The 26,312-nt window shown below is 55.8% G+C and overlaps 1 protein-coding gene across 1 annotated transcript; it reads left to right on the forward strand.

Annotated features, from left to right (window-relative positions):
• The first annotated feature begins 8,213 nt into the window (after window positions 1-8,213).
• Window positions 8,214-25,793, forward strand: LOC136334985 (pancreatic secretory granule membrane major glycoprotein GP2-like). Its single transcript, XM_066275949.1, has 11 exons — window positions 8,214-8,371; window positions 9,761-9,894; window positions 12,902-13,342; window positions 15,401-15,511; window positions 17,168-17,379; window positions 17,805-17,953; window positions 19,528-19,773; window positions 20,677-20,839; window positions 22,494-22,578; window positions 24,385-24,429; window positions 25,312-25,793. The coding sequence occupies exons 2-11, from the start codon at window positions 9,801-9,803 to the stop codon at window positions 25,368-25,370; spliced, it is 1,605 nt and encodes a 534-aa protein (XP_066132046.1). The 5' UTR covers window positions 8,214-8,371; window positions 9,761-9,800; the 3' UTR covers window positions 25,371-25,793.
• The last annotated feature ends 519 nt before the right edge of the window (window positions 25,794-26,312 follow it).

Raw genomic sequence — 26,312 nt, forward strand, 5'->3', positions numbered from 1 at the left:
ACGGGGCCCCTGTTCACAGAGATTTCTTAGCCTTTGGAGGGAGACAGATGAACCAGCAGGTCAGTGAGTGTGATTCAGATCAGCTGAGAGAGACGGAAGGACAGAGAGACAGGAAGCCCAGCCAGCCTTGTGGAACTTAGGGAAGGCTTCCTGAAAGAGGCAAACCAACGTGACAAGCAGTAGGAGGCTGGGTGTCGAGTGATCCAGGCAGAAGGGACATGCAGAGGTCTGGAGGCAGGGAAGAGTCCAGAGGGCCACAGACTGACCGGTGCATCGAATGGGCAGGGGAGAAGCTGTGGATAGAATGCTGGGAGTGGGGGTGACGCTGAGGGGGGTGTGGATGGAAAAGGGGCCCCACGCGGAACCTGGCGAGCTCAGGGGAGACCCCTGCCTGGCGGGCTGACAGGCTCAGAGACCGAGAGTGACCGCACAGGGTGGTCTGCAATGAAAACCTTCCCGCTAAAAGCAGGTCATGGCGGGCAGTCGTGTCTTAGGGCGGTGTTTTTCCCTAACAAAGGTCAGTGTTTACCTCCACTGAGCCTGTCTGCTGTCTTTTTCTGCATCTACAGTAAGGCACCTGATAACACACCTTTTAAATGTTAAGGGTCAATGTTGTAGTAATATAAGGTTATCGTAATTAAATATAGAAAAATATAGAAAATACGGAAAAATAATTAAAATAGTATTAAAAATAGTTATTAAAATTAAATAACCTTATACCATTTGGATAACAATTAATAGAGTGGCTTGGTGCCATACCTCTGTGATGTGATAAACAGGCTCTGACTTTCAAACAGAGCCCAGTTAGAGTGTGTGTGTGAAGTTATACCTAGATAAGAAGTGGCTTGGTGTTATTTACATTAACTTTGTAAACTGACGTAAATAAGAACATCTTAAAAAGTGGTGTGATGTAAACATTTCAGTAGATTGATGTAGAGGGGATTCCCCTGCGAGGAACTCCCAAAAAGGTGATTTGAGGTGATCATCCTGTAGATTGACACCTGTTAGAAGGCGTTGGCCAGAGAAGGTACTAAAGCTGAGGGACCCTGCTGAGGTAGTCACCCAGACTCCAGCATTGATGTGGACTGTGTCCACGCCACTCTGAGCTCTGACCAAAGCCAGCTGACGGGGCCCCTTAAGCTGTACCCAGGCACGCCATAGGATCTGTGAGTAATAAACTGCCTGTGTGACTCTTGCAACTAACCTGTGTGTCGGTCGTGTCTCTCCTCTGGTGGCAGTTAGTGTTGGCACTCATAAGTAGCATCCTCACAGCTGCCTCAAGAGCAGTCTCGAAGAGGCTGCCAGCCCTGCTGATAAGCAGGAGTGTCCCACTGTGCGGGGGAGTCGACTCAGGGACGCCTGAAGGACGTAGAGCTGGGGCTCCACTGGGACAATCATCTTCTATTCCTGCCCCTCCAAAAGCAGAGCCCACAGCCCCCTCACTGTTGTCACCACGTCCCTCTACGCTGTTGAACTACCCTCTCCCTGCCTGTGTTAAAAAGGGTGTTGTCTATACATCTTACTTTTCTCTATCCAATCCCAAAGACCCCCCACATTGCTCTCTCCCGCCTCCTTAACCAATCACCAACGGACTTCACGTCCCCTTCCCCCCGGCCTGTCCCCTAGGGTTCCGACGTTCAAAATCCTTCAAAATCCGTGGTGAAACCGCCGCTTGTACGGAGCCGCGTTCTCTCCGTCCACCGAGATGTCGCTTCCCGGCGATTCTTGTCGTGAGCTTGGCTCAAAGAAACTCATCGAGATTCCCACCGGTGTAGATGTTTCTTATGTGGGTGAGTGACACGGTGGCATCATCGACAGAATGAAAGGGGGCAAGAATGAAAGCCGGGAGAAGCCTCGGACCGCCATGAGGTCGCCCTGATAAGAGGTCACGGTGGCCTGAGTTAGGTTGAGGGACGTGGGGGTGAAAAAGGAAAGATAGGTTCCAGAAACATCTGAGAGGCTGCACAGGGAGCTGGGGCGACGATTGGACACCTGAGGCTGAGGGAGAAAGGAGGAGCCAGGTCCCTCGTCCGGGGGGGGGGGGGGGACACCCGCTGACCCGGATTCGTTGCTGCCTCTCAAAGCCGAGTGCCTCTGGTCAAGATACACGACGCAGTGGGGCGGGGGGGGAGGTTTGTAGGACTCGATGGGCTCTCAGGTGGACCTTCTGTGGGCAGGGTGCCTGCCGCCTCTCGGACCAGGTGGAGACGTCCAGCAGGGCCCTGAGCGGGAGGCCCCCCCCCCGGGTGCAAGGGAGTCGTCAGGGACGGGGCTGCGGATCTGCAGGGCGTCACTCTGTCGACGGTGCCCCAACATCACGAGCTGACCTGACTCCTCCCGGACAGAGGATAGGGAGGTGACGAGAAGAATGGGACCTCCCGATGTTCTCAGGGACGGGGGAGGGAGGGGGCAGTGCTGAGGGTGAGGACAGAGGAGGTTCAGACAAGCAGAGAGAGGAGAACGAGGGAGGGCTGGGGGAGGGAGGGGGCAGTGCTGAGGGTGAGGACAGAGGAGGTCTAGACAAGCAGAGAGAGGAGAACGAGGGAGGCTGGGGGAGGGAGGGGGTGCTGAGGGTGAGGACAGAGGAGGTCTAGACAAGCAGAGAGAGGAGAACGAGGAGGGCTGGGGGAGGGAGGGGGCAGTGCTGAGGGTGAGGACAGAGGAGGTTCAGACAAGCAGAGAGAGGAGAACGAGGGAGGCTGGGGGAGGGAGGGGGTGCTGAGGGTGAGGACAGAGGAGGTCAAGACAAGCAGAGAGAGGAGAACGAGGGAGGCTGGGGGAGGAGGTGGTGTTGAGGGTGAGGACAGAGGAGGTCTAGACAAGCAGAGAGAGGAGAACGAGGGAGGGCGGGGGGGAGGGAGGGGGCAGTGCTGAGGGTGAGGACAGAGGAGGTCTAGACAAGCAGAGAGAGGAGAACGAGGGAGGGCTGGGGGAGGGAGGGGGCAGTGCTGAGGGTGAGGACAGAGGAGGTCAAGACAAGCAGAGAGAGGAGAACGAGGGAGGCTGGGGGAGGAGGTGGTGCTGAGGGTGAGGACAGAGGAGGTCTAGACAAGCAGAGAGAGGAGAACGAGGGAGGGCTGGGGGAGGGAGGGGGCAGTGCTGAGGGTGAGGACAGAGGAGGTCTAGACAAGCAGAGAGAGGAGAACGAGGGAGGGCTGGGGGAGGGAGGGGGCAGTGCTGAGGGTGAGGACAGAGGAGGTTCAGACAAGCAGAGAGAGGAGAACGAGGGAGGCTGGGGGAGGGAGGGGGTGCTGAGGGTGAGGACAGAGGAGGTCTAGACAAGCAGAGAGAGGAGAACGAGGAAGGCTGGGGGAGGGAGGGGGTGCTGAGGGTGAGGACAGAGGAGGTCTAGACAAGCAGAGAGAGGAGAACGAGGGAGGCTGGGGGAGGGAGGGGGCGGTGCTGAGGGTGAGGACAGAGGAGGTCTAGATAAGCAGAGAGAGGAGAACGAGGGAGGCTGGGGAGGAGGGGGTAGTGCTGAGGGTGAGGACAGAGGAGGTCTAGACAAGCAGAGAGAGGAGAACAAGAGAGGCTGGGGGAGGGAGGGGGCGGTGCTGAGGGTGAGGACAGAGGAGGTCTAGACAAGCAGAGAGAGGAGAACGAGGAAGGCTGGGGGAGGAGGGGGTGCTGAGGGTGAGGACAGAGGAGGTCTAGACAAGCAGAGAGAGGAGAACGAGGAAGGCTGGGGGAGGAGGGGGTAGTGCTGAGGGTGAGGACAGAGGAGGTCTAGACAAGCAGAGAGAGGAGAACGAGGGAGGCTGGGGGAGGAGGTGGTGCTGAGGGTGAGGACAGAGGAGGTCTAGACAAGCAGAGAGAGGAGAACGAGGAAGGCTGGGGGAGGAGGTGGTGCTGAGGGTGAGGACAGAGGAGGTCTAGACAAGCAGAGAGAGGAGAACGAGGGAGGCTGGGGGAGGGGGCGGTGCTGAGGGTGAGGACAGAGGAGGTCTAGACAAGCAGAGAGAGGAGAACGAGGGAGGCTGGGGGAGGAGGTGGTGCTGAGGGTGAGGACAGAGGAGGTCTAGACAAGCAGAGAGAGGAGAACGAGGAAGGCTGGGGGAGGAGGTGGTGCTGAGGGTGAGGACAGAGGAGGTCTAGACAAGCAGAGAGAGGAGAACGAGGAAGGCTGGGGGAGGAGGGGGTGCTGAGGGTGAGGACAGAGGAGGTCTAGACAAGCAGAGAGAGGAGAACGAGGAGGGCTGGGGGAGGGAGGGAGCGGTGCTGAGGGTGAGGACGGAGGAGGTCTAGACAAGCAGAGAGAGGAGAACGAGGGAGGCTGGGGGAGGAGGTGGTGCTGAGGGTGAGGACAGAGGAGGTCTAGACAAGCAGAGAGAGGAGAACGAGAGAGGCTGGGGGAGGAGGTGGTGCTGAGGGTGAGGACAGAGGAGGTCTAGACAAGCAGAGAGAGGAGAACGAGGAAGGCTGGGGGAGGGAGGGGGCGGTGCTGAGGGTGAGGACAGAGGAGGTCTAGACAAGCAGAGAGAGGAGAACGAGGGAGGCTGGGGGAGGAGGTGGTGCTGAGGGTGAGGACAGAGGAGGTCTAGACAAGCAGAGAGAGGAGAACGAGGAGGGCTGGGGGAAGGAGGGGGTGCTGAGGGTGAGGACAGAGGTGGTCTAGACAAGCAGAGAGAGGAGAACGAGGAGGGCTGGGGGAGGGAGGGAGCGGTGCTGAGGGTGAGGACAGAGGAGGTCTAGACAAGCAGAGAGAGGAGAACGAGGGAGGCTGTGACGTGGCAGAAACGCAGAGCACTCAGAGGAAGCAGCAGAACCCGTCCACCGACCAGGGGCTGGAACAAGTGCCCGGGGACCTGCCCGTGATGTGACGTCAGGTGACACGGGGGGTGGAGCTGTCAGCGGCAGGAGATAGGCACTGACTTTGAAAAAGAGGAAGGTCACCTCATTAGAGGTTGGGGGAGGAGGTGGAGGATGGGGGTGGCTGTTGGTTAAGTTGACAGGTGACAGGGACGTCGAGTCAAGTCAGTGTGGTGGCCTAAATTTCCAATGTCGGACACCTTCCATTTTTTCTCTCTCTCTTAAGTGAAAAGTAGGGAGACAGAGACAGACTCCTGCATGCACCTCGACTGGGATCCACCCGGTAAGCTCCCTACGGGGCGGTGCTCTGCCCATCTGGATCAGCTGCTCAGCAACCGAGCAATTTTTAGCACCTTAGGAACCATCCTCAGCACCTGGGGCCAACCTGCTTGAATTATTAGAGCCATGGCTGTGGGAGCGGACGTGAAGGGGAGGTTGGAGAAGCAGACAGTCCCTTCTCCTGTGTGCCCTGACTAGGAATCGAACCCAGGATTTCCACACGCTGGGCCTATGCTCTACTGCTGAGCCAACCAGCCAGGGCAGGGGTCAGGAACCTTTTTGGCTGAGAGAGCCACGAACGCCACATATTTTAAAATGTGATTCCGTGAGAGCCATACAACGACCCGTGTACGTTATGCATTATCCAATAAATTTTGGTGTTGTCCCGGAGGACAGCTGTGATTGGCTCCAGCCACCCACAACCGTGAACATGAGCGGTAGGAAATGAATGGATTGTAATACATGAGAATGTTTTATATTTTTAACGTTATTATTCTTTTTATTAAAGATTTGTTTGCGAGCCAGATGCAGCCATCAGAAGAGCCACATCTGGCTCACGAGCCACAGGTTCCCGACCCGAGCCAGGGCCCGGACACCTTCTGAGAGGGGAGGTGGGAGAGTGGTTAGGTCGTGATTCTAGAGAGACTGCTTAAGAAACATGGAGACGTTCAAGAGTGGCCGTTGGAAAAAGGAAGTCAGGGACCTGGCCAAAATGAATGGCTCAGCGGGCTCTTCTGCGGGCCTGGATGAATTTCAGAGTCCTGCATTTGTGGTTGTTACAAGTGTCCACATTTAGGGGATTTTTCTCCAGATGCACTAGGAGTAGAGAAGGTGGTTTATATCACCTTTTTTTGTTTGTTTGTTTTTTTGGTCTTGGTTGAGGTTTCGCCAGAAGGTGTCACCAGTGCCGAGCCCCCTGTGCTGGCCTCCTGCGGGAGCCTTGGCTCTTTAAGGAGACCAGAAGTCACAGAGAAGAGTCTGGCTGTGGCCATTTGTCCCACAAAAGCTTTGACTCTTATCAACTTCATGATATCGACCGTGCCGCAAAAGCCAGGTCCGAGCCTGGAGTTTAAAAGTCTAAGACGCACACCCTCCTTCCTCTCAGTTTCACACCTTCCAAGTCTCTCGGGCGGCCCACATACCACGAGGGTCTGTCTGTAGGGAGCCTCTGCTGGTGTTTCTTCTGTCTGGGGTCTTGTTTATCCTTTGCATTTCACGGCTCACTGTCCCCAAGTTGGCCTTTCCCAGACTCCCGAAGTTGGGTAGAGTCTCTGGGGCCCAAACTGGGGTGCGCACACACACACCCCTTTTCTTATGTACCCCCTTGCCCTCACTGGCTCCCAGCTGAGTGGCTGTCAGCTCAGACAGGAGCAGAAGGGTTCTGAGGTGATTGGTTAGGAACACAAAGTACAATAGGAAACCCATCGGGCAAGGAGATGCCTGTTTGACTTCTCTCCACTTCCCTTTGGGGATGAAGCTTCCTTTTGACGAGAGTTCGGTTTCTGCTTCGCTGGGTGAGTGTGAGGATGACCTGTGAGGAGGGACTCAGCACTGACCCGTGTGTTCAGGACGTCCCGTCTCCCCCGGCCCCACCCCACCCCCGCCACCCACAGTATTGCTCTCCAAGGTTCCAGTTCCTGACGGCTAGCCACGGTCCACAAATATTAAATGGAAAATTCCAGAAATAAACAACTGATAAGCTTTGCACCGTTCTGCGAGTGTGATGGGATCCCATGCCTTCCTGCTGGGGTGTAACTCTGGATGTTTGTCCAGTGCGTCCACACTGGCTCAGCTGGGGCCCCCCCGGTCAAGGCACATAGGAGGAAGCAATCAATGAACAGCTAAGGTGCCGCAGCCAAGAATTGATGCTGCTCATCTCTCTCCCTTCCTGTCTGTCTGTCCCTCTCTCTGTCTCCCTCTCTGTCTCTGTCTCTCTAGTCCTGTTGATCACTAGTAGCCACCTCAGTGATCAAGTCAGTGTCCCAAGGTCACAGTGCTTCTGCTCAAGTCACCCTTGTTTCACTTAATAATGGCTTCAAGGCACAAGAGGGGTGACGCTGTAATTCAGATACGACAAAGAGAAGCCCTGAGGTTTTTCTTTTATTGTTTTAGAAAGAAAGACAGAGAGAGAGAGAGTGAGAGACAGACAGGCAGACAGGGACAAACAGGCAGGAAAGGAGAGAAATGAGAAGCATCAATTCCTTGCTGCGGCTCCTTAGTAGTTTATTGATTGCTTTCTCATATGTGCTTTGACCAGGGGACTCCCGCAGAGCCAGTGACCCTGTGCTCAGGCCACTGACCACGGAGTCACGTCTGTGATCCCACTCTCAAGCCAACAACCCCACATTCAAGCTGGCGACCTCGGGGTTTGGAACCTGGGTCCTCTGCGTCCCAGTCTCATGCTCTATCCACTGCGCCACCGCCTGGTCAGGCTAAGGTTCTTCCTTTAAATGAAATGGTGAAAGTTTTTGACTTATTAAGGAAACAAGAAGACAGTATGCTGAGGTCGCTCAGACTGACGGTTAGACCGAGTTTCCTACCGGTGAGATCGTGAGAGAGCAGAGAGACGTCTGTGCGGCTTTGTTGTCACCCTCAGACTGAAGAGTTGTGGCCCCGGGGACGGCAGACGCTTCGTGAGGACGGACGAGGCACTCAGTGTGCGGGAGGAGGATGCGGCACCGTCGTGGCTCAGTGACCCTCCTTCTGACGTGCTGTCGGGAGGCCAGCAGGAGCCTGAGCTACGTCACAAGGTCCCCGTGGGTCACACACTGCAGCTCATCAGTGGTCACTGTGTCCTCTTTCGTCAACACAGCAAGGGTGAGTGCGGGGCTCTACGATATTGTGTGTGAGAGAGAGAGAGAGCGCGTTCTCATGACTTTATTGCTGTAGATGGTCATAACTGTCCTATTTTATTACTAGTCACGGATCTCTTCCTGTGCCTCATTGACAAATTAAACGCTGTCACATGTACCTGTGTGTAGGAAACACACAGTGTATGTGGGGGTCGGCACTATCCGTGGTTTCTGGCGCCCACTGGGGGTCTTGGAACACGTCCCCTGAAGATAAGGGAGGTGACAGTCTCGCTATTGCAGGTAAGAGGCCGTCGCATGAAGGAGAGGCTGCTGGAAGTGTTTGCACTGGGCAGGGTGACCAGCCTCCGTCAGCACCAATGGGGGAGAGCCACATGGGCTGGACGTTGCAATAAAAGCACGGTCCACGGCAGACTCGCATCTTCAGGGCTGACCGGAGGAGGAGGATAAGCGCTCTGTGCTCTCACTCCGAGGTGAGTCCTGCTTCACACCTCACCAGGCTTTCTCCGGGTCCTGGGGGCCTCCCCCGATACTAAACCCACTGGACTTGCTCGGGTCATTTGTTTCTGGAAACTTTCAAAACGCAGCAAGGAGTCTGGACGCTGGCCCTCGTCCAGGGTTCCAGATGTCACCTTGTGACCGGTCCGGGATGCCCTCTCATGAACATTTTTGTGATATCCCTCCCAGACATAGGCCACGGTCTTTAACAGGGGTCTTCCAGAGGCTGCAGGAAGCCCCTCGAGGAAAAGGGTCCCCAAAAGAGAGTGTTTTACTCCTGTGACTGTTGGCAGCCTCTTCACAGCTGTTGTTTCTACAGCTCTTCCTCCTTTATTGACACGCTCGCTTCTGAGACCTTCATGGAGCACCCCCCGAACGCCAGACACTGTTCTCGGAGCAAGCGAGGAGCTCACGCCTGACATGGTTTCAGCTTCACAGAAACCGGCGCCCCCCAGGACCCGGGTCGGGGGGCTCTCAGCACAGGGCCTGAGCCACAGACTCAAGGGAGGGCGGCTGTTCTCTTTGTCTGCAGGGAGTCAGAGCACCCCAACCCCTCCACCCAATTTCCAACACCTCCCCCTCTACCTAAGGAGGAACCAGCCGGAGATTGTCTAGAATGTTCCGCAGTGCCGTCCGGCTCTACACTGGCTTTGCCTTTTCTTGCCGTCCACCTCGTCCCCTGGGAAAGTCTCCACCTCTGGTTACCCCTCTCCTTCCTACCAGTCACACCCGCTGTGGACGATATGACCGTTCGTGAAGATCGCCTCTCCGTCTCTGTTGTCTTAAGCAAACTCTGTTTGACTCCCTGCACAGTGCTGGCACACAGGGGGGGCCCAGTGGGCGCACCGGTGCGAGCTCCCGCCTCTTCTTTCTCTTCCCTCCCTCCCTCCCTCCCTCCCTCCCTCCCTCCCTCCCTCCCTCCCTCCCTCCCTTCCTTCCCTTTCTTTTCTTCTTGAGAGAGGCAGGGAGAGAAAGAGACAGAAACGCAGACCTGCTCCTGTATGTGCCCTGAGCAGGGACTCGAACTGGCAACCTCCTCACTCCAGAATGACGCTCCAGCTGACCCAGTCATCCGGCCGGCCGGCTGGGGCTTAATTTCTTTTTTATTTCCAGAGAGACAGGGAGAGGGAGGGAGAGAGAGGGGAGGAGGAAGGGAAGCGTTCCTCCGTTGTTGCACTCTGTCCTGCTGCTTCCTGTGTGTGTGCCCTGACCGGGGATCAAACCCACAGTGGTGTTGTTTTGGGACGACGCTCTTCACTGACTGAGCTCACCGGCCAGGGCCGTGAGTGCCTTTCTTACACTCACACCCAGAGACACGACCTTTGTCACTCTGACCCGTACCTGGGTCTTTCTTTTCCCCCTAGCTGTATGGAGAGTCTGTCTGTCCGGCACTGAGTGACCTGCATGTCTCAGCTTACGGAGACGATGACGGCTTCTTACGCCCTGTGGCTGGCCGTGGCCGTCTGCATTCTGACCCGGACTTCTGCAGAGCAGCAAGGTGAGTGCTCTCTGCTCACCTGGCGTCTCAGATACCCCCAAATACCTGGGGGGAATGAGTAGGGAAGTCAAGTGCAGAAAAGGCATTTCTGGGTGAGTGAGAGGAGCAGGAGACTGAGAGGGAGCTAGAAGTCAGGACGCGCAAGAAGAGAAAAGCCAGAATCCAGTCATTATTCCTCAAAGAGCCAAATCCAGGAACTTCCCCGGCAGGGAGAGTCGGAGCCCGTTGACGTAACTGGTGAGATCAGAGAGCCGGATTTATGAGGACAGGAATTAGGGGGCCACTCGGGGACCCGGTTTGGGAAGGTGCCTTCTCTTTCCCGGAGACCCATCGGCCCGTCTCTAGAACGAGAGGGTCATATATTTAACGAGCTCCTGCGGTTCTTAAAAGGATTTGAGGGTTGTGCACACGGGCGCTTGTAGAAAGGGTCCCAGGGTCAACACTGGGGTGGGAATTTCTGCACCTGTCCCCTGTGGAGGGGCGGGGGGCAGGGAGGGGAGGGAGGAACTCCGCACATGACATCCCTTGGGGAAAAAAAATCCAGTGTGTGCAGGAAATAATCCAAGTATAATAAGCACAGAGACTCCTTTCTCTGAAACAAGCAGACACATCGGCAAGGCTTGAAAACCTTTCTCTAAAACAGGGGTCCCCAAACTTTTTACACAGGGGGCCAGTTCACTGTCCCTCAGACCATTGGAGGGCCAGACTATAAAAAAAAACTATGAACAAATCCCTATGCACACTGCACATATCTTATTTTAAAGTAAAAAACAAAAACAAAACAGGAACAAATACAATATTTAAAATAAAGAACAAGTAAATTTAAATCAACAAACTGACCAGTATTTCAGTGGGAACTATGCTCCTCTCACTGACCACCAATGAAAGAGGTGCCCCTTCTGGAAGTGTGGTGGGGGCCGGATAAATGGCCTCAGGGGGCCGCATGCGGCCCGCGGGCCGTAGTTTGGGGAACCCCTGCTCTAAAATGTCCTCTGACGTGTATCACGAGCATTGGACCCGTGTGCCTCCTTGGTTCACCGCTAGGGCACACACACCGTTCTCCACGTCGGAGCTAACGGAGGGCACTAGCTGGAATGCCCGCCAGGACCCAGGTGCTGTGCTTGAGTTTTGCACCTGTCATCTCACGTGACCCTCTGACGATCTCCACAAATTGGCCATACATACCCTAAGATGCCTGTGCAGGGTGTATGGCGAACTGCTAAAGAATTTTTGATGGCTCTACATATTTTTCACATGACTTAAACATATATGAACTAGCCAGTACGTTATACCTACGCATCCCAGGTATTATTCCTGGGGGTGAAATAAATTTATGAAGAAAATCATTGGGGGGGGGGTGGAGAGCCATATGAAGTAAACAATAGGACAGGTGGACACAGCTGTGACAAACATCTTGATCCCAGGTGGCTGGGAATGGGTGACGGCTGGGAACCACCAGCTCACAGGTGTTGTTCTGCAAATGAGTCGCAGGGGAGTGGAGAGGCCAGCCAAGGTCATCCAGCCCGCAGGTGTGGAGCTGGATTTAAGCCCAGAGTGACCAGTGGGTGGCCCTGACCCTTCGTTGAAGTCCTTCACACACCACGATTCCTGAATTCAATAATAATAATAATAAAAAACCCCCATGAGATCGATAACTAGAAATGGTCCTGTTAGGTCAATGGTTCTCCACTGGGGGGGGTAGTTTTGCTCTCCAGGGGACATTTGTCCATTTCTGGAGACAAGAAGGAGAGGAGGGTCCTGCTGGCCTCTAGTGGGAAGAGCTTGGGGGGGCTGCTAAGTGTCCGCCCACGTGCAGGACGGCCCCATAGCACAGAATCATTCGGTTCACAACATCGATAGCGTCAGGCTGAGGAATCTTGTGTTAGATCTGCCTCTGCAGGTGATGCAAAAATCTCTGTGATAATATTAAGAAAAAATGCAAGTGGGGGAAAAAGAATCTGTACTACCTTAAACCCATTAAACAGCTATATTTTAATCAGAGGCACAGAAAGGGTTTGAGGCTTACAACAAAGACGTGGTTACTTAGGAGAAGATGAGCTAGTGACAACTTTCATTTCTACTTTATTTACTTTATTTTTTTATTTTTATTTTTTTGTATTTTTCTGAAGTGAAAAACAGGGAGGCAGAGAGACAGACTCCTGCATACGCCTGACCAGTATCCACCGGCATGCCCACCAGGGGGCGATGCTCTGCCCATCTGGGGTGTTGATCTGTTGCTCAGCAACTGAGTTCTTCTTAGCACCTGAGGTGGAGGCCATAAAGCCATCCTTAGCACCCGGGCCAACTTTGCTCCCATGGAGCCTTGGCTGCGGGAGGAAGAGAGAGACAGAGAGGAAGGAGAGGGAGAGAGGTGGAGAAGCAGATGGGCGCTTCTCCTGTGTGCCCTGGCCGGGAATTGAACCTGGGACTTCCACATGCCTGGCCAACTGAGCAAACCGGCCAGGGCCTGATGTTCTTAATGCTTTTAAAATACTGGAAAAGAGTCTTATTATTCTGCTGCCCCCCAAGGTGTTGAAGGCTGCTGTTTAATTAATGGCTACGTGCCTCCTTAGGGTTCTCAGCACATCCAAAGCAGAGAGTGTGGGTCCTGTAGGCTCTGGGGGGAGGGGGTTGCTCAGGAAACTCCAGCGCCCTGTTGCCTTCCAGCAGGGGTCCCCAAACTATGGCCCCCGGGCTGTATGCAGCCCCCTGAGGCCATTTATCCGGCCCCCGCCGCACTTCCGGAAGGGGCACCTCTTTCATTGGTGGTCAGTGAGAGGAGCATAGTTCCCATTGAAATACTGGTCAGTTGGTTGATTTAAATTTACTTGTTCTTTATTTTAAATATTGTATTTGTTCTCATTTTGTTTTTTTACTTTAAAATAAGATATGTGCAGTGTGCATAGGGATTTGTTCATAGTTTTTTTTTATAGTCTGGCCCTCCAATGGTCTGAGGGACAGTGAACTGGCCCCCTGTGTAAAAAGTTTGGGGACCCCTGCCTTCCAGGTTCCGGAAACCCCACTCCCGGCGGGTCCTACGCGCTGGGTTTGCTGTGCGGAGCGCCCGGGTCTCCGGAGCCCCCGCTCTGCGTGGAGCCCTGCCTGAACTACACGCTCCTGGATGACCCCTCTCGGAGCACAGAGAACGCCAACGGAGCCATCCTGTGTGACAATACCCTGCGCGACTGGGTCCGCTTTGTGGGAGAGGGAGGAGTGCGGATGCCCGAGTCCTGTGTCCCCATAAACAGGTGCCAGACCTCTGCGCCCATGTGGCTGGACGGGGCCCACCCCACCCTCGCGGAGGGCCTGGTCACCCGCACGGCTTGTGCCCACTGGGCAGGCAACTGCTGCTACTGGAATGCCAAGGTCCAGGTGAAGGCCTGCCCGGGGGGGTACCACGTCTACCAGCTGGAGGGCACCCCCGGGTGTAACCTGAGATACTGCACAGGTGAGCGACGGCGGGGGCCTCGAGGCCATGGCGGGGTGGGCGTGGCTACCCAGGGAAACGCCCCCGGGGCCAGCGCGGGAAGTGGACCTGGTCAGCGCGGGAGGTGGACCTGGTCAGCACGGGCAGGGGACCTGGTCAGCGCAGGGGGTGGACCTGGTCAGCGCGGGAAGGGGACCCGGTCAGCGCGGGGGGTGGACCTGGTCAGCGCGGGAAGTGGACCTGGTCAGCGCGGGAGGTGGACCTGGTCAGCGCGGGAGGTGGACCTGGTCAGCGCGGGAAGGGGACCTGGTCAGCGCGGGGGGTGGACCCGGTCAGCGCGGGAGGTGGACCCGGTCAGCGCGGGAGGTGGTCCCGGTCAGCGCGGGAAGGGGACCCGGTCAGCGCGGGAAGGGGACCCGGTCAGCAGGTGCTGAGCAGCCTTAACCCGGCTCCGGCCGGTGACTGCCCCAGGGCTGGCAGCTCTTCCAATGCTCAGGCAGAAACCAGAAATTTGGATTCCAGGGTGAAGTCGCCCGATCCGTTGATACAGGTTTCCCCTGATCTCTAGAAGTCGGCCGTTCCTACGAAACATTTCATAAGCTGAAATGAGGTGAAAAGCAAAAAAGCAATTGCCATTTCTTTTTATTTATTTATTTATTTATTTTCATTTTTCTGAAGCTGGAAACAGGGAGAGACAGCCAGACAGACTCCCGCATGCGCCCGACCGGGATCCACCCGGCACGCCCACCATGGGGCGAAGCTCTGCCCACCAGGGGGCGATGCTCTGCCCCTCCGGGGCGTCGCTCTGTTGCGACCAGAGCCACTCTAGCGCCTGGGGCAGAGGCCAAGGAGCCATCCCCAGTGCCCGGGCCATCTTTGCTCCAATGGAGCCTCGGCTGTGGGAGGGGAAGAGAGAGACAGAGAGGAAGGAGAGGGGGAGGGGTGGAGAAGCAAATGGGCGCTTCTCCTGTGTGCCCTGGCCGGGAATCGAACCCGGGTCCTCCGCACGCTAGGCCGACGCTCTACCACTGAGCCAACCGGCCAGGGCCAATTGCCGTTTCTTGATAGGAAAAAAATGTGGGAGCGTTCCTAGACGCTCCCCCCCCAAAAAAAAAAAACCCAACGAAATCATACCAAATACACAGAATTACGCCCAGTTCTATGCCAAGCAGGGCACACTGACGAGCTCGGCTGGGCTCCGCTGGGCCCTCTGACACAGGTGCTCCCAGATCCCAGGACGACACAGACACGGTGCCACACTGTGGTGGCCTGATGCCCGGTGCTGAGCGTGCTTCTGGGGAAGGGCCGCTCTCGCCCCTCGAGGGGCAGGCTGCCCCTAGAATGGGGGAGGGGAGGCGCACGGCGGATGCTGACGTCTGTCTTTGATTTTGGCTTCGGGGAAAGAAATTCTCAACGTGACCAAAGGCGAACTCTCCCAATGCGGGGGGGGGGCTCCCCCATACCTCTGTGGATGGAGCGTAATGTATCAAGAATGCAGGCTCATTCGGACACGGGTCTTATTTGGGCAGTTTAATAACTGCCTTCTCTGAGCCTCCGTGTTCTGATCCGAAAATTTTAAAAAGGGGGATAACAGGAAAAATAACAACTAACACACAGTCCTTATAATGTCCTTGTCCCCATCCTCAATGAGCGAGTACTTCCGGCGAGTCACTCATTTAATCTGCTCGTCAACTTCATGAGGTAAATATTATATAGTCACCACCACCACCCATGACAGTGGTTCTGGTGCACAGAGAGGTTAAGCAGCTCTCCAAACATCACACAGCTCTCTGCCAGCATGCTACCCTGCCTCCTCCGGTTACCATGGGAACTGAATGAGCTCACACCTGGGAAGAGCTCACAACAGTGCCTGCTGTGTCCTCCACGCTGAGAGGGCAGTTCCCCCCACCCCACCGTGGGTCCTCGGGAAGTTCAAGGCTGAGGCGTGACCTTTCCACTAAGGATCGCATCGCTGTGGGCTGGGCTTCCGTGCTCTCATCGAGGGACACGTTGGCTTTGGGGGCCTCAGGTCTTCCCAGCTCTGCATCCTGACCCCCTTCCTCCACCCTTCGCCCCCAGACCCCGCCACCGCGGGGGAGACGTGTGACCAGGCCTGTCGTCCGGAGGAAGAGTGCCTCTACCTCAACGGCTCCTGGGGCTGCTCCTGCAGACGGGATCTCAATAGCTCTGGTGAGCAGCTCAGTGGCCGGCTCCGTGGGGACCACGCTGGGTCCCCACTGCAGAAGGAAGGTTTGGGAGGAGCTTCAGAGAGCCAGGACAAGGTGTGGACCAGAGTCAGCAGGCTGGGAGGGATGGGGGGGATGCGGGAGTGGAACCAGGTCAGGGAATGTGAGTTCTCTAAGCCAGGGGGCTTGCCAAGGTGGGAAGGCAGGGAGGCAACAAGCCCCAGGCCTCCGGGAGCAGCTCTGGCGTGGGCCAGGGAGCACCCACAGGGAGCACCGGTCCTGAGGACGAGGACCCCATGGCTCCGGGAGCCGCCTCCAAATACCCACAGAGTCTACCCGTGAGGGACGTGGCCTGGGTTGGCCATGAATAGGTCTGCGGGCCTGAGACCAGCCACCCACCCTCTCTGAACCTCAGTGTCCTCATCTGTAAAACAGGGATAATATATTAATCAGACTCTCACCACACGGGGCTCTTGTAGAATTACCGTATCTCCCCGTGTAGAAGACGCACCTTTTTTTTCCTGAAAACTTTGGGGTCTAAAAACTGGGTGTGTTTTATACAGTGGTTGTAGATTTTTACTTGCATTTCCCACTTTTTCACGCTGATGAGGAGTTGCATGAACTTTATGATGAATGAAACTTGAGTTCAATAACTTTATGGAATACATTTTTTTCTTCCTAAATTTCGGGCCCCAAAATTAAGGTGTGTCTTCTACGTGGGGAAATACAGTAAATCAGAGTCTTCCCAAAGAGCCAGGCTCTGAAGGGGACGCCCTTCTCATCCCAGGAGGTTAGTCAGCAGAGGCAGATGACCCGTAGATGAGACGGCCGTAGACAGGCCCTGATCTCTCCCAGGTCCCTAATGAGGGCCTGCGAATGTGATATGAATGGATGAATGGATGGATGGATGGATGGATGGATGGATGAATGGATGATGGATGGATGAATGCATGGATGGATGGATGGATGGATGGATGAATGGATGGATGGATGGATGAATGGATGGATGGATGGATGAATGGATGCATGAATGGATGGATGAATGAATGAATGGATGAATGGATGGATGGATGGATGGATGGATGGATGGATGAATGCATGGATGGATGGATGGATGGATGGATGGATGGATGGATGGATGAATGCATGGATGGATGGATGGATGGATGGATGGATGGATGGATGGATGAATGGATGGATGGATGGATGGATGCATGGATGGATGGATGGATGCATGCATGGATGGATGGATGCATGGATGCATGGATGGATGGATGAATGGATGGATGGATGGATGGATGGATGGATGGATAGATGGATGGATGGATGAATGAATGCTGTGACTCTGAACATGGTCAGATGTGCAGGCTTTGATTCTGGTCTGGAGGACAGGACAGTCCTGCTTCTGCAGAGACCCTCACCCCCAAGCGGAACTGGACACGGAAGCCCTGACTAAACTCAGACCCGGGGCTTCTCTGCCAACCTTGCCCACTGCGAGCCTGAGCGTGAACCCCTCCTGTGTCTCAGGCCCCTTCTAGTGTATCTTGCCTCCTGGTTGGCATGATGGCTTTTGTTCCCCCCAAGGTGAGGAATGTGGGCCTTGCCCATCCGTGCTTCCAGAATCCCACCCACTCGACCTACTCCCCTCTCGACTTTCCAGATATCCACAGCCTGCAGCCTCAGCTGGACTGCGGGGACGCGGAGATCAAGGTTTCCCTGGACAAGTGTCGGCTGGGAGCCCTGGGTTTTGGGGACAACGTCACCGCCTACCTGAGGAACCAGAGCTGCAGCAGCCTCACGCAGAGAGAGGAGAAGAACTGGATTTCTGTCACCAGCCCTCCTCAGGCTCATGCCTGTGGGAACATTCTGGAAGTGAGTCTCAGTCACACCAACGCCGTCGGGGAGGGGGGAGGCGTGGGAGCACCCTCTGAGTCGCCGGGAGACCTTGGTCCAGTCCTTTTAGCCTCTCCGGGTCACTTGGGGTGGAGGGGACGATGCATGTTGGTCCGTGCAAAGAGCTTAGAACAGGTCTGAAGCTTGGGCTCAATCAAATCCAGCCATGAGTATGTTCGTTTTAATTAGGGGTGACAGGGGAGGGGCCGGCGGAGGGACGAGGAGGGTGGTCCTACCTCCTTTCCAGGCGGTAAGTTTTTCGATCTGGAGCCCTCACCCCGCCTTCCCGTCAGGGTCAGTGCCCCTGTCTGTGCTCCTGGGGAGGAGGCCCGCTGCCTCCTGGGAGCTCCAGACAGTTCTGCGCACAGAAACACATCAGGGTGTTCCTGTTCTTTACGCCGTAGAGAAACGAGACTCACGCCATCTACAGGAACACCCTGTCCTTGGCCGACGAGTTCATCCTCAGAGAGACCAAACTGAGCGTCCACTTCCAGTGCGCCTACCCCCTGGACATGCAGGTCAGCCTGCAGACGGCCCTGCGGCCCATCGTCAGGTACGGCGCTGACCCTCGCCCCTCTCTGCCCGCGGCCCCGGCCCCGGCCACGCTGGCTGCTCACACGGCTCAGGGTGTCCGTCCACAGGGCGCGGTCTCCCACCCTCAGAGGCTTCCGTGCTTGTGACCGTTCATTCTTTTTTTTTTTTTTTTTCCGAAGCTGGAAACGGGGAGGCAGTCAGACAGACTCCCGCATGCCCCCGACCGGGATCCACCCGGCACGCCCACCAGGGGGCGATGCTCTGCCCATCTGGGGCGTTGCTCTGCCACAATCAGAGCCATTCTAGAGCCTGAGGTGGAGGCCACGGAGCCATCCTCAGCACCCGGGCCAACTTTGCTCCAGTGGAGCCTTGGCTGCGGGAGGGGAAGAGAGAGACAGAGAGGAAGGAGAGGGGGAGGAGTGGAGAAGCAGATGGGCGCTTCTCCTGTGTGCCCTGGCCAGGAATTGAACCTGGGACTCCTACACGCCAGGCTGACGCTCTACCACTGAGCCAACCGGCCAGGGCCAACCATTCATCCTGTCCCATCTGTCCGTCGTAGATGGACGCTCAGGACACGAGGTGGACATAGACTGTTCTGTGGCCATGGAAGCTTATTATTATGAACAATGTAGCAGCACGAACCGCTGTTAATTAAATGGGCTAAGGAACTAAAAAAAAAACAACAACTATATGACAGTTTTATGTATCTTGAGGAGAAAAGGCATCGAACAGCTCGTGACAGCAGTCACGGCAGAGTGGGGTGAATGCGATGTAGGAATTAACACAGGTGCTGCGGGATCAGAGAGCCAGGCTCCCCGATCTAGTTGTGGGAGCAGGAAGGTTTCCCTGCAGACGTGGGATTCGGGGTGGCTCAGCTTTGATGAGATCAACACTCACCAGAAACAGAACCAAAGATCCTCGTGAGCGGGATTCCCCGCGGGGGCGGGGGTGCTGTCTGCCCCCCCCCCCCGCCCCCCACACTGGATCACCGTGCGGGAAGGAGGCCCTGTTGGAATGAGTTCGGCGCTCTTAGGCTGACCACCTCCTGAAGGTGTCGGGAGTCTAGGGGTCCTTCCCTTCCCCTCGTTAACCCCTGCCTCATGGAAGAGCAGGGCTAGAGGGACACACGTTTCCTGGTTCCGTGGTGCTTGGACTGTACTGCGGGGTGGCCCCAGGTTCATACAGAAGTACAAGTGAAAGCCGTTCCTCTCGTTAAAATGGGCGTATTACTGAAGATTGTTGGGTAGGAGGCAGTGACACACACACACACACACAGACACACACACACACACACACACAGGCCTGGTATCAAGTTCTGCTCTGCAGGTGACAGGACAGGGGCTGGAGGGGCGAGGTATGCTCTGTGAGGAGGGGGGACGGGCGGGAACCCTCGGACACAGGCGCACCCATTTCTCGGGGTTCAGTGCCTGGAAGATGGGGACGCCGATTGCAACGGACAGAGAGTATCTTTAGGGATCCAGGATGTGCCTTGGCCCTCCCAGGCTTGCCCAGAAGCGGGGCTTTGTTAATCCTGGTCATTCCCCAAACGCTCGTGTGTGTGTGTGTGTGTGTGTGTGTGTGTTCCTGTCTCAGCTCCGTGAACATCAGCCTGGCCGGCGAAGGAGAGTTCACCGTCAGAATGGCCCTCTTCCGGGACCAGAACTACACGCTGCCCTTCGAGGGGGCGGAGGCCCTGCTGTCTCTCAACTCCACGCTCTACGTGGGCGCCTTCCTGGAGAGAGGGGACACCGGGAGGTTCCGTCTGCTGCTGAGGAACTGCTACGCCACGCCCACGGCCAACCGGACGGACCCCGTGAAGTACTTCATCATCAGAGACAGGTGTCGTGCGCCTCGGGGGGGGACCTCTGGCTTCAGTGGATTTTTTTGGGGGGGTGTGGGGGAGGAGTAGAAACGATCCCCTTATTCCTGCGTGCCCGTTGTGCACCTTGACTTACCGTTTTTTGGAAAATAACTCGTTCCGTTTCGTGACCACACCCTTTGACTCGGGAACATTGCTCCTGAGATGGTACCTAAGATGCGAAGTCTACGGGCCGGGTGAAGACGTGCAATTATTTCTCGTTTCGGTATTATTTTTTTTTTGGTCACGGACAGTCAGCTCGTTGTTCAAAATAGGGGCTCTCTCGAGTAATGGCGGGCTGTTTTATTCAGATGCGAGCACCGACGGACAGCGTGGAAACAGGATGACAAGCATTAGGGGACAGAACAGCATCGGCCATGGTTACGGGGCAGAAACAAAAGGAAAATGCACGTCTGTAGATCGGCAGACGGGCCACGGCACTCATCCTAGCTCCTGTTTCCACGCGGACCTCGGTCCTGGGCCTAGCGCTGTACTCGCAGTGTCCGTGGGCTGTCTCCCCGAATGTTCACGTCAGTCCCAGGAAGCCCATCTTCCTGTCTCCTCTCTCCACAAATGGGGAGCGGGGGGCTCGGGACGGCTGAGAAGCCGTTAGCCGGAATGTAGGTCTGGCTGGAATCTGACCCGTCTGTCTGTCTCTCGCTCCGGAGACTACAGTCCAAAACGCCTCCACTCCATGGGCTGGTAGACAGCACGTTGGAGGAATGCACGCTGATGTCAGGCTGGGAGGAAACTGGGGGAGGGGAGCTCTGTCACTCTCTCTGGTGCTGTTTTTAATGCCGGACACAGAGAAAAGGTGCAGTCAGGGGCCTCAGGCCCCCTGAGCTCGTCTAGAAATCAGACCTTTGCCTCCGTCCCCTCCGCAGCTGTCCGAATGAGCACGACCCCACCCTCTCCGTGGAGGAGAACGGCGTCTCCTCCGAGGGACGCTTCTCCCTGCAGATGTTCCGGTTTGCCGGCAGCTACGACCTGGTTTTCCTGCACTGTGAGGTCCGTCTCTGCGATGCCCTCCGTCAGCGGTGCAAGCCGGTGAGTATCTGCTGGGACTCCTCAGAGTCTGACCCGGAGCCCGGCGGGCTCGCTGTAGATATTTATTGGAATGATGAATAGATGGAAAAGAAAGAAGGGAAGAGAAAAGGGGAGGGGAAAGAAAGTTGGGCGGATGAAGAGATGGATGGGTGGATGAATGGGAGGGAGGGAGTGAAAACGGAAAGAAAGAAGGATGAATGGACATATTTTTTAAATTATTTTTTTAATTTTTTTTACAGGGACAGAGAGAGAGTAAGAGAGAGAGATAGGGACAGATAGGAACAGAGAGAGACGAGAAGCATCAATCATCAGTTTTTTGTTGCGACACCTTAGTTGTTCATTGATTGCTTTCTCATATGTGCCTTGACTGTGGGCCTTCAGCAGACTGAGTAACCCTTTGCTGGAGCCAGCGACCTTGGGTCCAAGCTGGTGAGCTTTTTTGCTCAAACCAGATGAGCCTGTGCCCAAGCTGGCGAGCTTGGGGTCTCGAACCTGGGTCTTCTGCATCCCAGTCCAACGCTTTATCCACTGTGCCACCGCCTGGTCAGGTTGAATGGACGTATTTTAACCCCCCCACAAAGCCCAGGTATAAGCAGTTATTGTGCCCCCAGCTGGAGGACCCTGTCCACTAGGAGTTCTCAGCACAAGGCGTATTTCAGACGATTACAGTATTAGTGGCCTTTTTGTTTTTAGCGCTTACTCTGTGTCAAGCACTAAAAGTTTCACGTTGCCTTGTTTCACTTAACCATCACAACAACGCTGGAAGAAGATTCTTTTATTGACCCCATTGGGCAGATGAGCAAACCGAGGCTCAGAGAAGGCCCTTGCCCAAGTGCCACACAGCTCCACAGTGTCAGAGCGGGGACGTGTCCCGGCTGCGGTGTGACCCCAGCGTCGTCGGCCTTAACGCCGCTCGGACGCTGCCTGATCCCAGAGCTGAGATTTGTTGAGTGTTTACTCGGTTTACACGGGGCAGACAGACCTCATTTTAATTTTTCCAATGAGGAAGAAGCTATTTAATAATGAGAGAGAGAGGTGAGGCCATGTGTCCCACATGACTCAGCTAAGAAGAGAGTGGAGACGGGATCCTAACCCAAGTGGGCCAGACAAAACAGTAAAAATAGATAACCACTGGCCCCGGTTGGTTGGCTCAGCGATAGAGCGTCAGCCTGGTGTGTGGAAATCCTAACTTCGATTCCCGGTCAGGGCACACAGGAGGAGTGACCATCTGCTTCTCCACCCCTCCCATCCCCTCCCCCCTTCTCTCTCTTTCTCTCTCTCTCCCTCCTGCAGCCATGGTTCATTCGAGCAAGGTTGGCCCTAGGCACTGAGGAGGGCTCCATGGCCCCCACCTCAGGCACTAAAATAGCTCGATTGTTGAGCAACGGAGCAACGGCCCCAGATGGGCAGAGTATCGTCCCATACTGGGCTGGCTGGGTGGATCCCAGTCAGGGCACATGAGGGAGTCTGTCTCTGCCTCTTCATCTTTCAATAAAAAGAAGGGGGAGAGAGAGAGAGAGAGAGAGAGAGAGAGAGAGAGAGAGGCACAGCATTGGAGTTGATGCCGTGTTGTATGTGGGCTCCCTTCTTGGGCCCAAGCTGGGCTGCACTGCCTCTTACATTTTGACGTCATGAAAACTCTCCATCCTCACAGTTTTGCTCCGGAGGCCAACTCCGCCGGGAAGCAGCGGCGATCGACCCAGCCATGGTTCTCGACTTGGGACCCATCACTCGGAGAGGTGAGTGGCCAGTTCCTGCTGACAAACCCAGTGGTCAAAACGCTGGCTGTTCACCACAGATGCCTCGAGTTGCCAGGCTCACAGTGGAGAGCCCTTTCTGCCTCCTCCGTGCAGCCCCGCCAGGGGGTCCGTCTGTCCGTGAGGTGCTCTGGGCCAGAACAGCAGCACCTCCCACTGGAGCGGGGTCCCCTGTGCGGTGGAGACCAGGCTCAGCCCTCAGGACCGGTAGACTCGGTCGGGATCTGACTGTGTCCACTTGGCAGGCTGGAGACTGTCAGCTCAGCGAGATTAAGGGGACTCCACCAGAGTCCCTGCTTGTGAGCCCCTGGAGTCGGCATCAAGCCCAACCCAACCCGGTCCGATTCCAAAGCACACGCCTGTTCCTTGTCACTCCTGCCGGGTCCGGCAGCGCAGTCCCTTCGGGATGAAGCCTAGGTCCTCGCCCAGCTTTGTTTCCGGGTGAACGACTGTGACTGGCAGCCCAGTTACGGTGTTCTGGGGGCATGATGGGATGCTCTTACTGCTCCTCAGATTTCCATCCGCCCTGACCCATGGGTCTGTCCTTGTCTTGGTTCTTATCCCCACTGGAATTAGAGGAGTCAAGAAACCCCAAAGAATAGAAATATATATATATATAGAAGGTCTACCGGAAAGTTCTGTCTGTTTCTATCACAACAAGTTTCGACACATAAGCACATGTTTACTTGGCACATGGGTGCCTCTCTATTTTTACCACTTAATGTATACATACTGACGTAGCAAATTAACTAAAACAAAGCTGATTCGCATTAGTCTTATGTGTGAAGCCATAGTGTACCCATGGCTACTGATAAAGTTCATTTACACCACTGTAATTTTTACGAACTTCAACAAGGAAGAAATGCTACAGGAGCATGTCTGTCACATCCACCATATTCCCCGGACTTAGCACCCTCCGATGATCCCTTCTTTTTGTCCTTACAAAATTTTTTGAAGGGCAAAAAATTCAAAAATGAAGGCTTGATATCAAACAAGCCCTGGTTCAATTTTTTTGCATCAAAAGATAAGACATTTTTCAAAAATGGGATATACAAATTGCCCTCACGCTGGCAAGAAATCATTAATAATAATGGTAATTATATTATTTAATACAGTCTATTGACGGTAAGAAAAATTTGTATTTTGTTTAATTCCAAAAACGGACAGAACTTTCCAGTAGACCATATATATATATGTGTGTGTGTGTGTGTGTATATATATATATAGTATATATATATACTATATATATATATATATTGTCCTAAGATAACTAGGATGCTGTAATGTTATGTTAGTAGTAACAGCAACAACAACAGTAACGACTGTGGCTGGCGCTGTGCAGAACGCCCTGATCAGCACCACCCCAGGGGACGCTCCCCAGAGCACAGGGAAGGGAGGTCATAACTGCATGCCCCAGACGAGTGGCTGAGGCTGTCCTGTGAAGGAAGCTCCACCCTGTCCCTGAGCCCTCCCCTGGAAGCCTCACGGTTTGTCACAGGGTAGCAGGCGGCGGGGGCAGGAGCTTCCACTTTGGAATCAGACAGACTGGGGTTCGAATCCCAGCGCTGCTACTTCTTAGCGAGGGTGACTTTGCAAGTCACTGACGTTTCTCGTCGATCGCATGGGCGTGAGAATAATCTTAGGCGGATTAAACTTTCCAGGGCATGAGATGTGTTTAGGTCCCCGCACAACGCGGTGGCCAGGTCCGGGGGGACAGGGGGCAGTCATGGCCGCCTAGTCCGAGGCGCACGGCGGGGGGGAACCCTCACCTCCTGCTCTCGTCTCCAGGTGCCCCATCTCTTGGTGTCGTGAACGGATCCCCGAGGACCGCAGGTAGGTACCTCATTTCCTCCTGCCCTTTTCCGCATCCCTCCCCCCTCCACGCTCTCCCCTCCCCCTCCCCCACGTAGTGCCTGTCCATTCAGCCCCGTCAGTGGGCAGCCGCTGTGGACACGGAGACGAGTCGGGTCCAGGGCGAGTTCTGGGAAGGTCCGCGGTCCAGCAGGGGAGCCAGCGTTCACTGAGTGCCAGCCGTGTGCCGGGCACACTTCTAGGCACTGAGACGCAGGATGAACAGCAGAGTTCAGGTGGCCGCCCTCCCTGTGGGGAGGCAGACAGTCAGAAGGTGACAAGGTCCCTTAGGAAGAAGAGATGTGATCGGAAGTTCCTGGCGGGGGTGGGAACACCTCCAACATGGGAGAGAAGTTTGTTTCTCTCACACATGAATGAAATCCAGGGGCAAGCAACCCAGGGCTCATAGGACCACAGCGCAGAGTCACCGGGAATTGGGGCTCCTTCCGGCTCACCCCTCCACCCTCTCCAGGGTGGGGCTCTCGTCGTCAGGGAGCGAGGTGGCAGCCAGGGCTGCAATCATCAGATCTGGACGGCAGGAGGCTGGGGACACGAGGAGGTCACTGAGTGTTAACGAATGCTCCTGGGGGAGGGGGTGAGACTGTGAGAATCACATAAGAGGTTGCAAAGACCAGGGGTCGAAATGGCATTTGTGACTTCTGCCCACAACCCAGTGGCCACAGTCCACCACGCAGTCCCGCCTCCCCGCAGAGGCTGGGAGGCGCGCCTTCCGGTGTGCCCAAAGGCACGATGGAGAGAGAGAGTTTGGTGGCTGGCGAACTCTGCTCGCTCCCAGGGGCTGTAGGACAGACCGATGTTAGGGACACTGCCGGACGCCTGACAGTCATCTTCCTTGCGTTTCAGGGCTCCTGGCGGTCACTCCCGTGCTCCTCCTGCCCGTCCTCCTGGCGGGGCTGCTCTGAGCTCAGCTGGGCGCCCGGTCCTCTGCACATGGCTCTGTGGGACCTCCCTCCGAGTCCACAGACAGTGCTGGTGTCAGCAGACGCCGGGCGGGGCTCGGTTTGGGGAGGAGAAGAACTTCCCCCCGGGTGGGGGGCACTTCCAGCGCCTTTAGATTCCTGCTTTTCTCGTGGTGGGGGCTCTGTCGGCCCGGCTGGGGCTGACTTTCTCATTCCTAACAGCTTCTGGAAAGGAACTTTGATAGCTTCTCTGTGACTCCAGCTTTGACCCCAAATGTAGCAGCACGCCTCTGTAACGCTAGGGGAGAGGGGCCACGACCCTGGAGAAGGGGGTGCGGGATGAGCTGGTGGGAGAGGCCCCTCCCAGGCGCACCCCCTGTTCCGACTGCGGATGATCTGAATAGATGACCCTTTCTGTCACCTGTATCCTCTGACCTGTTTCCATCACGGGGCTCCACCATCGCCACGGGAACCTCTGGGAAAGGGGCCACTCTGTGGAGACCCCGCTCCGGGAAAGACTGGCCCCCATGGCTTGTCTGGTCCCCACAGCTGCCCCGCGCCCCCCGCCACACCACCAGCCTCTTTGGGGTGCTTACGATTATGGACACAGGCTCCTACCCCGGGCCCCGAATGCTGGGGGAACTGCTTGATCAGGGGGCAGAGACACTGTCACCCCAGAGCGCCCCTCCGGCGGTGACTTGATCAGGGTGCAGAGACACTGTCACCCCAGAGCGCCCCTCCGGCGGTGACTAGTGGTACGTTTTCTCCGGAAGGGCTACACAGAGAATTCTAGAAGAAAATGAGGCATCTATTCTGCCGGGGGGGGGGGGGGGGGAGGGCTGGGGTGCAGCCACAGAGCCTGGGAGACGGGTGAAGCCCCTTTCCAGAAGCCTCTAACGAGCCCTCACAAAGCACCCCCTCTAAGCTGGTCTCAGGGAGAAGGAA

The sequence above is a fragment of the Saccopteryx bilineata genome, chromosome 4, assembly GCF_036850765.1.
Source record: "Saccopteryx bilineata isolate mSacBil1 chromosome 4, mSacBil1_pri_phased_curated, whole genome shotgun sequence".
Taxonomy (NCBI): domain Eukaryota; kingdom Metazoa; phylum Chordata; class Mammalia; order Chiroptera; family Emballonuridae; genus Saccopteryx; species Saccopteryx bilineata.